Here is a 13,531-nt window from a genome sequence, read left to right as displayed (position 1 = left end):
CCTAAGATGTAGGTTTTATGACTTATCCACTCAAAGACTTTTGCCCTATTAAATTGCTAAATGTTTTTACTTTTTCTTAGTATTCATTAATACTTTAGTAATACAAAACACGTTTGCCTATCAACCTCTTGGGTATTTTGCCTATCAACCTCTGTAAGTATTATGTGGTAGAGTAGAACTGATCCAATAATTAAGATGAGTTGTCTTATATCCATAACTTTTTCAAAAGTTTTAATTTCTTCTTACTATTTTCTACATTTTATCTTGAACACTAGTAAAATTCTGTCCTTTCTTGAAGCATGCTCTTCTATGCATTTTTTCTTACTCTGCCATCAAGAACTGCAGTTCATAATAAAAAAAGAAAATTTATGTCAAGCATAGGGAGCACAAGTAATTAAGAATTAATTAATGATTAACTACCAGTTGAATGGAAAAAATAACTCTAGAAATTTATAATACCTTGTGCCAAAAGATTCTATAGTTTTAAACTATAATAAAAGCATTAAAATGAGAATGGATCCTGAATTATTATTTTTTTATTTTGTTGCATATTAAATTTAAGATGTCCCATAAATCCACAGCAGATCTGGCTATGTTACTCTTCACCTACTGTAAGTTAGTTGCAGGGGAGACCACAGTCTTTCTATTATACGGTAAGCTTTATATCTAGGAAAATAATGTTAGGGCCAAAATTTGAGAGTTTATATATAGGTTATGATTTCCTTCTTAATTTTATTTCTGATCTTAAGCACATGTACACAAGAAATAACATTTACATACACAAAACAACCAAAGCCTTTCAAAGTCAGCATGTGCACTTACTAGATTTCTTATATGTGATAATGAATTCCAAGTTGAGACCTGGTCTAACAATATTCACACCTGTACACTGGGTACTAAATTAGCATTTGCCACTGCATATATCAGGTATTCTGTAGATTGTATGTATTTAGGATGATTAATTGAGATGACTGTTTGTTTGTAAAGTCTCCCATCCTCTCTATGTTAGCCAATTATTTGCTTGACTGCTTCTCTTTAAAAGTGCTTCTCCTGAAGAAAGTCCAAAATCTTTTGGGTTGTTTTTTCATTTTTAATGGTGGCTTTGTTTAAGTGTTTGTTGTTTCAATAGGTTACTTTACATCCCATGTGCTTATTATTCCATTGTCCTCTCAACGATCACTGCGATGGGGTGTAAATAAACATATGTACTTTGATCTAAGAAACTGAAGCTGTTTCTTTCCTAATTCTGTTATCCTTTTGGGGGATCATAGCAGCCCTGTAAGGACCTAAAGAGCATAGGCTAACTTTTGAACTCTTTTATGAACAAAATGCAACGTCTGTCTTCATCTCTGAACAGTGAAAAAGCATGTTAAAAGCTGATGTCTCTTACAATACTCAAACTATGTCTAATGTCCTTTCATTGACCTGGCTGCAGTTCATTCTCCATTGTATCAACTTTTTCTGCTCTCAGCATAGGATTTGTCCCCTTTTTGCTGACACAGATTGATAAACAGTTATGCACACTTGTATGAAAACAGACCAATGTTACAACATGTCTTCATCAGACATACTCTCATGCATACTTTTTTGTGTCAGAGCCAAGGAGTTTTGTTTCAGGCACATATGCAAGCATTAATACAAAAACCCAACAGGATATTCAGCAAACTATGGGATTTGAACAAAGTGCCCCTGCTTTGCTTGAGTCCCTGAAAATCACGTCTTCACAGGAAAACGCTGTGCCCTGAAATTACCTGAAATTAGTTGCCAAAGACATAGAGAATTCTGGTTATGTGGCCTGTAGAGTGAAAGACCCTATTGGGAAGTTTTTCCTCCATGAAAGACAGCAGGTTCTCAGTGGACAGAATACCATGCCCCAATACAACAGAGCCACAGTGTTGCAACAGAGCAGGAAAGGAGCACAAAGTTTGTGACAGAAACCAGGACAAGTCTTGGTAGGAGTAAGGTTATTCTACAAGAATTCGGCATCCATAGGAAGCGGGGAGATGAATACTAAGAGAGCATTCTTTTGGTCACACCATCCAATATATGGCCAATAAATGTCAAAAAAATATGCTTTACATAGCAAAATAGTACTAAGATACTTATTAAAAAATAGTTGTAAGACAATGACTTTAGAACAAAAGAAATCATAAGTGACATTCATATAATGTGCATCATTCAGAAAAAAAATCTACACTTCTAATCACAGATCACTATGATTGTTACAGTGAGAAACTGCACATAAATTAAAGAATATGGATAAAAGAACTAAGTTGGAGGGAAAACAAATAAGATGCAAATTTCACATATAATTTGCTTACTTCTACCAAGCTGTAAATAAGGGAAGGATTAAATACAAAGGAAGTAAAAGAATCAAAAATGCAAAACCATATCCTGCAATCCCATTGTCAAATTTTAAATACCTGAATAATTAAAGCAGTAAGTTGAGTTACTGGTGCCTGGCATTCTTCAGTGTGATCCAGAAGAAAGCTAATAGTTGGATTTTGACATACACTCTGTTTATCCTGGAGCTGTTTTCTTCCTTCCTCATTCAAAAGGACAGAGAGGAACTGTAAACTAGCCACATATAAAGCAGGATATGTGCTAGACAGATGAATACAATCAGAAATGGTATCTAAAAGGTTAAACAAAAAAATTAATATTTTTACATTTCATTATGAATAAAGCTCAAGTATACTTTAGAACACAGAAAGACTCAGCAAAGAAAGCACGTGAACCCAGAAGCAGTTATACTGTGCACTGTTCAAGGAATTCTACAAATTCTATGCATCTTATAAGACTTCAAAATAATCTAAGAAAGAAAAGTTTGAGTTTTATAATGGTTGAATGAATCAGTTGCTCTGCATTCATTTGACTATAAAACAAAAAAAGCAATCTCCATTTCACTCAAATCATTCATTTGTCCAGTAATTTTTTGAACTCTCCTCATTTTATCAACAGCTCACATCATAAAACAAACAGTATGCATTAGCTGCTTTATTTGCAATTGGATTTGAGTTCAGTAGATCTCTTAGCAGGCACAAGCTTGTCTGGACTATGTTCATACTTCAGTATTGAAGCACGTCACTGACTCTTGCCTAACTACGCAAGTAACTAATGAAGAATAATTAAAATACAAAAAACAAACTCCTTTATAATAACCTTGGATTTCTATATCTCTCATCTCCTCTCAAAACTTTGCTTTCCTTTTATGCAAGATATTTAAAAAGAAAGAAGGGGAAAAAATTAAGTGCTAATGGATCATTTAACAAATGCCACATTTGGTTCAGGTTTACAACTGAAATCATTCATCCATACTTGTGAAGAAAACAAAGCAAGTCAGTCAAGCTCTGGACACATTGGTTTTCATTGTGGATATCTCATTAGCAATTACTTAATAGCATCTAAAGAGCAATGACTGTCTTTTCTATTTGTTTATTAGTTGCTAGGAAAAAAAACCATGCTGGAATAGTCATTACCAATTACTGCTGTACAGTGATTTGCAAGGGCTGCTGTCACAGCTGGAAAAGATATCTGGCCACTTTTCCACAGTAATGTAGCTAGAAGGCCGAAAGAGTCTACCCATGTTTCATGAAGTACAGATGTCAACTCGGCATCTGCAAAGATAACACAGAAAAATCAAAACATTTACAAATGTGCACAAACCTGGAAAGCTGAGCCTGACCATACCTGTCCATTTACCTCAAGGTGGTACCTAAATGAAGAGCTGCCTCTGTCTTGTTATAAAGGAAACAAAGTACTTCATTACCTAAGCCATCTTTGGGACGTATGGTGAGAATCCTGAAGGTATTCCCCAAGAGAGGTTTCAGCAGTTCATCCTGGCTTACAAGCTGCGAGTCCACCAATAAACATGATTTTAGAAGCCTGGACACAGATGACAAGTACTGAAGTAGTAACAAGACCTGTTAAATGTTTGTAGAAAGATATGAAATAAAGCCATATATTTACACCTTCCACATTATTGTAAGTTTACTCACATTATGTTAACTGATTCATAATGTTTTAATATACACCATTTAAATAACAGGACATGAATTTAAAATGTTTCTCTTAATTTTTACTGTAAAAGATGAAACAGAATCCCTAGTCTGGAAACACGTGTGCAATCAATTTTCTAGTAGCAAAGCAAAAGTTCCTTGTGAGAAAGTCATGAATCTTACTACATTTACAGCAACATACTCATTGGAAAGTCACAAAGGAAAACACAAAAATGGTTATTAATACTAAGGAATACAAGTGTCTTCCTAGAAACAGAAGCTAACATTTATTTATTCTCATAAGTATTCTGCAGAAGCGCATTTCTTTAATTAGAAGAGTAATTTACTTCTAAGTAAATCTGAATGCAGAGCAGCAGAAGCTACGAAATGGCCGTGTCATGAAACAGCATATTCTATACATTGTATTTACAGAGTTAAATTTGATAAAAAGGTAGTTTTATCAGCAGTAACCTTATATGGTTTGCATACATCAAAATCAGCTGAGAGCTATGTAAGTGTCTGCAGGATCAGAGGCAAAGAATAGCAGCCAGGTTTGTTACAGACAAGAAACATCCAATGTGTCAGCAACTATATCTGGCTCATACTTCAGTAACATACAAAAAATTCTATTACATAATTTCTTCAATGGCTGAATTTAACTTACACTTTTAAAAGACAATTCATTTTCAGTGTGGTCATTCCAATTATAGTCCTAACAAAGAAATTAATCCTTCTATACATTGAATAAAATGGTTTATTTTCACTTAAGCTTTGTCAAAAGCACACAGATTCACATGAATATAGCCTATAACAGTGTGTCTGGACTATGTTAATGAAGATAAATTATACTAGCATAATTAAATTCAAAACTTAAAAAAATTAGTAAGTAACAAATGCTTCTCTAACCTGAGCTTTTACATGTTCTATATGACATCGATGACCCAATGGAGCTTTCAGTTCCAAGATGCATCTTTCAACCAGATTAGCACTTACAAGACTAAAACAAAATATATTGGTTAAAAATATAGTTAAGTAAATAAACCTTCTATTAACATTGCATAGAAGAGAATAATATAAATAAACCAAGTAGAAATAAAGTAAGAAGCACTTACTGCTAAACTCCACTAGTTTAAGGAAGTCTAGTGCAATGGCAACTATAGCAGCAGTATGTTGTTTCAAAATAGCTAGACTAATATAAATTCCAATAGCTGCTACTGTACTGGCAAAAATCAATTTTTTCTATTTGATTTCTTATTTTCTTTCCCCTAGAAGAATAAACAGCTCTGCAATAATATTAGCTGTATTCACACCAGGGTTGTTGGGGTTTTATGTTTGTTTGTCTGTGTTTAGTTTTTTCCATTAATTGCACTATGAAAAGCAACTAAAAATGCTCTTGAAAACTTTTGCCAAAAGATGAACTAATTTTTCATGCTACACTTCACGACTTCCAAGCATTTTTTACATACAAAAGAATTTTCTACAATGGAAATGGAAACATGGCACACAATCTGAAGACTTCTTTGAAGTGGTTCCTCCTTTTAAAAGGAAGTAAAATACTGGGATCCATCATCCAAATTTGGCAAGTTTTATTTACTCTCTTTTAGTGTGAAAATCCTTGGCCCATCTTCAAAATACTTGATACAATCCAAAGAAGAAAAACATAAAATGAGTTGAAATGATCTGCAATTCCAAATACCAGACAAAACCCTAAAACATCACGAGAAGAACACAGTAGTCTTGTTTAAGACATCCACCACAAATGGAATCACCAATGACTATCTAGTCTTTGAAAAAAAAAAGTAATTCTGATTCAGTTCTTCAACTGATTGTATTTTTTATTAAAAAAAAAAAAATGAACACTTCAGGAGCAAGAAGTGATCAATTTGTTTAACAGTTTTAGTAATAAACATGGGAAGATCTCATTCGAAGATTTTTTAAACATCTATTGCTACACCTTGTTTGTAGTTCAACGGTTATTGATCTCATACCTGCTGAGAGTTGTTAGCAAATGTGTTTGTTGAAGGGCAATTCCAGTATCCTTTGGCATGACAACCAGCAGATTGTGCAGAAGGCTGCAAACAGCTGACAAAAGGGCAGGTGTAACTACAGCACGCTGTTTAGACAGAGCAGCGGACATGGGAGAATCATGTTGACTTGGAGATTCTGTTATGGTTGTATCACTTTGACCTAGAGTATGTTGAATAAAAAGAAAAACCAAAACAACCAAAAGATTAAATTACATCAGTTACATAAACCAAGTTTATTTGCATTTTTCATAAAACATCCAAGTCCTCTCCACATTTAAATTGTATATTCAGGAATGAAGGGGAGGAAAAAAAAAATGAAATCAGATACAGAAAATAGTTCCCAAATAAAATTCTCCCTCTACCAGGCATTAAATAGAGATAGCTAGCAAATTTGGAAAGACACAAATTACCAGTCCTTTATTTAAAAGAAAAATATTTTTATTTGTACACAGCTCTCTCTACATACATGATTATAAATATATGTTTTACATTATATTAGTTTTTATCTTTCTACATATAAAGATAATTATATACACATATTTGTGTATGTGTGTGCAAACACACTCCTATGTATGTATATGACAGCTCTGCCATGACTGATGTGTTGAAAGCATGACTAGATGCCAGGAAGAGAACCCAACTCGAGTAATATTTCAAGCAGTACCATTTTCACTTGCTTCTGTCAAACTTCATATTAAAGGAAGTATTTAATATTTGTCTTCTAAAACAACTACTCGAAGCATCAACTGCTCCAGCAACATGCAAGCTGTACAATGTAGAGCATGGACAAACACTGAAATGTGAACAGGTGAATACACCGTATTTAGCATCAGGTACAGGACTCAAGCCTGAGTTACCTTGTGCCGTAAGCCGATCAACCACAGTTTCTGGAATAAAACTGGCTGAACTTGGAACTGTTGCCTGAAGCTCAGTAACACTCCCCAGTGATGGTGATGCAGACAGAATCTAGAAAGCCATAAAAAGAGAAACTAGTTGATTCCAGCCTTTACAGACTAGTCTTTTCTTTATATTCTGCTTGAGAAGGGGGAACAACCCATCATAATCAACATAATCAAATACGATATAAATATTATTGTTCAAAATCAATTCAATTAGATTTTGTCCACTATGTGTGTATATATATGATAAAAAACCCAATAACTGAAACTATTAAAAGATGGGTAATATGAACAGTCTGAAACATTTTAGTCAAAAACTGATCAATGCCTATGTTACTAGAAACTCCTTCTCTTCATCCTTCTTTTTCATCCATATAATTGACTCAACCTACATTTGGATAAAGATAGAAAGACATTACTGAAGCACTTAAATTTTTCATGGACTATTTGCTCTACTGAGAACATCAGCACTTGTCCCTTTGTACCAGAACACACTCAGATAAAAATATCACAAGTGCATTTGTCATCAGTCAAAGCTGCTGTCCCTGAGTCTTTTGAACTCTGGGTACGTCTCTTAACCTTAATCCTGTGATCCTTAAATCTATTCATTTCATAGTGAAGATATAAGATGTTTAAATGGCAGCAGATAACTTTACTGACATAATACCACGCTCCTCCTACCCATTTTGCATTATTTACATTACAAATTTCACATGTTTTCAAAAGTTCCTAATGCTCTTGCTACGGTGTTTCAAAACCACAAGCCTGAGATCAGAAGACCCAGAATCCATCTCAATGATGTGCTTTTGAGACACAGCAAGACCTGCAACTTGTTTCAGAGCACAGGACAAGTAACTATCATGTCAAGTCACTCTTTCACTTCTGGTTTTTATTTTCTAGATGGAAATGTCACACTAGACAATTTTCTTCAAGAGTGTCACTATACAAAGCAGAGAATATACAATGTTGGAGAATCCAACGAAATCCCAGAATTACAACTTGAAGAAGGGTGTTATTAGAATTTTCCTCACAGTGAGCTTTCTAAGGAAGACTGAAATATCGCAAAGGTTTCCAACAGCTGGAATATATTTTTACCCAAGGAAATGTTAAAAGTGACTGTTAAAAGCAACAGACAAAACGGGTGCAGGGAAGGAAATCACAGATCACTCTGTTCCTAGTTATTGTATCCTTGCAACCTCCACATTGTAACTTCCTTTTCTCCTGCATTTTCCTCTGGTCTCCCACTATTGTTCATCCTACAATCATGAGTCTTTATTCTTAAGCCTGCTCAGTTGTTCCTCAAGGAAAGTCAGAGGATTTTTGTAACACATAAAACAAGCTACAGTAAGATCTGGGGGTGTGTCCAAAACACAGGGAGCACACAGAGCTCAGAACACACAGAGTGTCCAAAATATAAAGCATATAGAGCACATAGAGTGTCCAAAACACACAGAGTTTGGATCACATAAACACTAGGACAATGCTTGGCTAAATTATTTTCTTGTTATCAAAATGCAGTACCAAGCTGTACTGAGTGATTGAAATTCAAAGTCTATTTTGATTGCACAACTAAAAAGCATATTTGCCAATTTAAAAAATTTACTTGAAGTTCTATGCTTGCTAATTTAAATAATTACTAAAATCCATTATTTCTATTAAGCTAATCTATCATGACACATGGCAATTCTCCATTTATTCAGCACTATACGTCAATTCCAAGCATTCTAATAGGTGAGAAAAACCATAACACTTTTCCTTAAATAGTACAAACCAAAAATGTAATTTCTAATAGTCCATACGGTTCTTCAGAAACAAGTGAAACCCTAAAAGGACTTTAACTCTATTGACAGTCATCCTACAGATATTATTATGAATTACACTACCTTTCACATATTAGTAAAAAGTATCAGCTACCTCATACAACTGTTCTCCCTCTATCTTCTACAACTCTCTAAATACTTTGGGCAAGAAAACAAGTAATTCTCAGTTATATTAAAAAAATAAATTAAAAAAAAATCAGCAAAAGCTGGTTAGAGAAATAACATCTTCCTGCACTAATGGAACATTTATTGATAATTGCATCACAGTGGGAAATCAGTTAAACCCCAAAATTTTCTGCTGTCATAACAGAAAACACACAGTAACACAATGAAGTTGTTTCCACACTGTTCTGCCTTCCAGGAGAAAAAAAAAATATTACCACTTCTATAAATCACCTTTGATAAGGATGAACTGGAAGTTTGGCACACAGTATTTAGTAAAGGATATTTACTACTGCCACCATATTGTTCCTGAGAGCAATGAAGCATTGCGTTGCTTAACAGTGAAACTTTGGAAGGGGGTGTAATAGGGGAAAAGATTCTGTGTGTGTGGAGAGGGAGATGACAACTGCAGATTAGAACCAATTCAAAAGAATACAAAAATTGTCAGAGTGGAAATACAGGAGAAATGTGAGGGTTTTGCCATTTATCTACTAGATAGGAATAAAAGGTCTTTTCTTAACCTCTAGTACAAAAATCCTTCTGGCATTGCTTTAATAGGCTTGCAGTGATTAATTCTATTCAGTTCCCTTTTCAAACGTTTAAATCACTTAACTGTATAGCACTCTGGTAACCACAGTTCCAGAAAATAAAGCACACATTTTCATACAAAATAGCAAGAAGATTTCATAGGAAAGAATAGCCATGACTTAAAGCTGTCTGGGAGATGTCTGTAGCTCTTTAGCCCACAACATTTTTAGCTCAAGTTTTTAAATAACTGCTCATTTTGCTAAGATTTCCTGGACGCAGAACAGCCCTAGCATATTTATGCAGTGTAAAGCAAGTTGGTATCTCCATGCAGATTTGTGATCTCTTATCATATCCACGAAACACAAACCAAACATGTTGGTTAAAACAAGAGTAAGGATTCGTCTTTTCTAATGATAACCTGAGTTAATGTTTAAACTATTTATTCTATAAAAGACCAGGATTATTAATTATCTCACAACTGGCCTTTTTGCAGTATCCACATTTCAGTTCACAGAAAAATAAAAATAAATTTGACAAAAATCTGTAATCCACTAGGATCTTAAAGACACAAAATACAGTGCATATGAGTTAACAGAGTACTGACAATCCAGTTCTGCTGTCTTTTTCTATTACATTGAATCATTGATTTCATCACCACACAACTATTCTTTATAAAATGAACAAAATTTTACTTATGGTCTCTGCAAAATTTCTGACTCTGTTTTTAATTTTCTCAATTTTCTTTCTGCAAATTTGGGGAAAATAATCGGGGATGGAGGAAAAACAATGAAGCCAAAAAGTAATTTAGTTGCAACTTTCAGTTATGGTCATATGGCTCTATGAAAAAATATTCTCATGATAGCAGACAGCTCAAATAAAGTACTGGTTACATGAAATCTTGGAAGCAGAGAAAAATAATAGAATGTTAGCAGTAGGAATCAATATGGACCTATTTAGATCAATTTTTTTTAATGTTATTAAAATATGAGAGAAGAGTTTTCAATAGAAAAAATTCTACTTGGTTTGATTGCTCGTTCTCAAGTATTTGTGGGTGTTTTCATCAAATCTGCACCATGCACCTAAAACACATTTGTCCTTTCAGTGAGACCTGCAGATTCCTTTCCATCTGTGATGGGGAAAACACGCCATCTCGTGGGCTTGGAATAACAGTGTCTTCCACCACCATTAACATCCAACATTTAGCAATAAACTTCTACAAACTTTTTGTAATGCCTTCATAAACATATTTCCTTATTCATACATCAAAACGGAAATTGGGCCAAACTGTGACCCACAAATTTGAAGTTATGTAGGAATAAATTACAAATACCTGAGATTTCAGGACAAGTTTGAATTTTGAGAAGTATTTCCTAACTTCACTAGATACACACTTCAGATAACTGCCCTCTGAAATACAATTTGCAATCAGCCTCCATCAAAGTTATGTTCATCCACCTTTTTTCTCAATTAATAGTGGCATTGGAACATCAGACCTCTACATCTTGTGGCTGGAGATTTTCAATACAACATGCCAGGACAAGCTTTTTTTAAAGGTAAGAAACTTAGTTAATAAAAAAAGAAGTTTACAGTTGCTAAAAAAAAAAATCCATGAAGGATAAATGGAAATTAAACTAACATCCAGAAATGACAATCAAAGTCTTAGTGTGACATCTTCATAGGTGTCAGGGAAAGAATGAAAACAAAACAATACACAAACTTCTGTAAAACTCACAAGGTTAGCTGTAAGAGCCTAATCTTAACAAGTATGAAGTCTACAATATGTGGAAGACTGATATAAATTAGTATAGCTTAGCATTACACTGTACTTTCCACTGTTAATTATTAGTTGTGTGTCTGGTGAATGGAATAGTAGAGCTAAGTCTTTGTGTTAAACTATGATGCCACTTTACATATATAATTATCACACATTAACTTGATCTAGTAGATTCCACATTTTTTTTCTTTTTTGTTAACTACTGAAGCTGAAGAAATTTAATGTTATGAACTTGTCCAATTCTTCATAAAAACTCAAGCACAATTTTAAGTAAATTAGACACCAAGCCTTGATAAGAATTGCTGAAGTTTAATTTTTTCTTCAAGTAATGTGAGCAAAACAAGATGAAATTTGGTCAACTTTCACTCCTCTAAGTAAGCAGCATTCAATTTATTCAGTAAAAAGTGATCTGGGAACAACCGCTTTTAAAAAATATGAGATTCTTATGTAAATGTTTTTTTAAGGAGCAATCATGATTGCAGGTACTTCCTGGTTTACATGCACTTTAATTTATTTTAGTTTTGATCTTCAAATTTGAATATTTGTGTATAAAATAACCCTAAAGGGCTGGGGGCTTGTTGTTCTTCATTAGTGAAAATGAAATTAATTAATAAAATTTCTGAAAATGCGAAATCAGTTTACAACTAAAGTGCACTTTTTCCTCAATTATTAAAAACATGGAAGATAACATTATCAGTACTAGACAGCAATAAATTTATAATAGAGAATCAAAGAACATGGAAAGTGTACTTGTGCAATACTTTTGAGACAAAATTTCAATACTGATTTTTCTGGTTTTACTTTTACCATGTTACACAGGAAAACTGAGCATAGAAATTTTTGTCAAGAAAAACATACAGGATCTTGTGATTTATCAGCATTTGTCATTTCCATGCATGCATCTGTTTGAGAGAAAAGAAACTTCTAAACAATGATATTCTGGCTTCAGTAATAGATTAAATGGTCATTCATAAATGAAATTTTTTTAAATATGAAACTAAAAAATAAATTTCAGTGCAACATGTCAGTTTTCTTGGCTCTATACTGCAGTCTTTGAAAAATACATTATTTTTATCAGGTAACTAATGAATGTTATAGAAGTTTCCTCCACAGCCAGAACTGATACTGCAAATCTATTGTGGAACGAAAAGAATGTCTTCCAATTTCTCCTCTGCATTTGCCATCTTGAAAGATGGCACATGTGTACAGCTTTTTATTGCCATAGTCAGAAACAAATTTTTCAAGCAGCCCTCCGTTTTCTGTTTTCCATGTCTGCAAGCACTTGTGCCACTTGTAAATTCTACAAAAGCATTTTCAGAATCCAGAGTTTATTACGGCACAGAATACCCAATGTATTTATGTGGCTTTGACTGATCCAGTTCTGTAGCTGTGTTGTGTAAACACAGGTTCACTCTGAAAAACAATTTGGATAAAAGCAACAGAAGTGACAACCAGAAATGGAGACAACTGCATTTTGTCAATAAAGCCAATTACAGAGTAATCTCTAGAGAATATGTCTTGTTGTGGGAAGCTACAGAATTCAGTACTGGCTTATGCACTTAGCTAGTCAAGACAAGCTACCTTATTTATTTTTGCTCAGGTTAAGAATCACAAAAGGGTTTTTTCAGCATATTAAAGCTACATTGGAGTAAATTTCAACTCAATTTCACAGCTAATTTCTGATTGATTTCAGGTTTTGAGTTTTGCTGGAGTTTTTTTTAACAATTTTAAGAGTGCTAATTTTCTTGAAAGCAGTTCACAAACAACTTTATATTTAAATTAATAATTACTCTGCAAGTTACCATAGTTTCAGATGTTGAGTGAGAATGTGAAGATTTTCTCTGACTAGGTGGAGCCTTCCAAAGATTGAGAGAATCATCAAAATCTGTAGAGGAAAAAAAAAAAAAGAATCAAAATTGCTGTAACAAGCTTTTTAAAGGACTGTTTCAGTGAAAAAATAGCCAACCACCGCTATCCTTCTGAAGATCTCAGAACACAAGTTTTCACACATGGTATCTATGAAATCTTACACATCAAATTCCCCGAATAAACAGAAACAAAAAATTTTCAGGTCAACATAAAGTAGTCTAGAAAAAACTACACTTCACTGAAATTGCAGTTGCATAGCCTTCAGTCATTTCAAACAGTTCAGATTTCATTTTAGTTAAAATGCAAGAGTACAAAAGTACTGAAGGACTATACTAGGGTCTCGAAGAACACACATAGTAAACGGATGTCCTTGTCTTCAAAATATGGGTCCTTTTGAAACTATTTCTCTAAAAATGCAAATTTGAAGTTTGTCTTCAAAAAACTTCAAATTCGC

At 33.7% G+C, this 13,531-nt stretch overlaps 1 protein-coding gene across 1 annotated transcript in view; it reads right to left on the bottom strand.

Moving 5' to 3' along the window:
• Positions 1-13,531, bottom strand: part of RTTN (rotatin) — a 78,803-nt gene that overhangs the window by 18,019 nt on the left and 47,253 nt on the right. The window contains exons 34-40 of the mRNA XM_041399304.1: positions 13,011-13,093; positions 6,883-6,991; positions 5,987-6,185; positions 4,905-4,995; positions 3,770-3,923; positions 3,480-3,617; positions 2,424-2,635 (exon numbers count right to left, since the gene is read on the bottom strand). Coding sequence (XP_041255238.1) covers positions 2,424-2,635; positions 3,480-3,617; positions 3,770-3,923; positions 4,905-4,995; positions 5,987-6,185; positions 6,883-6,991; positions 13,011-13,093 — 986 coding nt within the window. The remainder of the gene's footprint in view (positions 1-2,423; positions 2,636-3,479; positions 3,618-3,769; positions 3,924-4,904; positions 4,996-5,986; positions 6,186-6,882; positions 6,992-13,010; positions 13,094-13,531) is intronic.

Source organism: Onychostruthus taczanowskii, unplaced genomic scaffold (assembly GCF_017590055.1).
Source record: "Onychostruthus taczanowskii isolate IOZ18803 unplaced genomic scaffold, ASM1759005v1 scaffold16, whole genome shotgun sequence".
NCBI classification, from domain to species: Eukaryota; Metazoa; Chordata; class Aves; order Passeriformes; family Passeridae; genus Onychostruthus; species Onychostruthus taczanowskii.
This window is presented reverse-complemented; position numbering and strand designations above follow the sequence as displayed.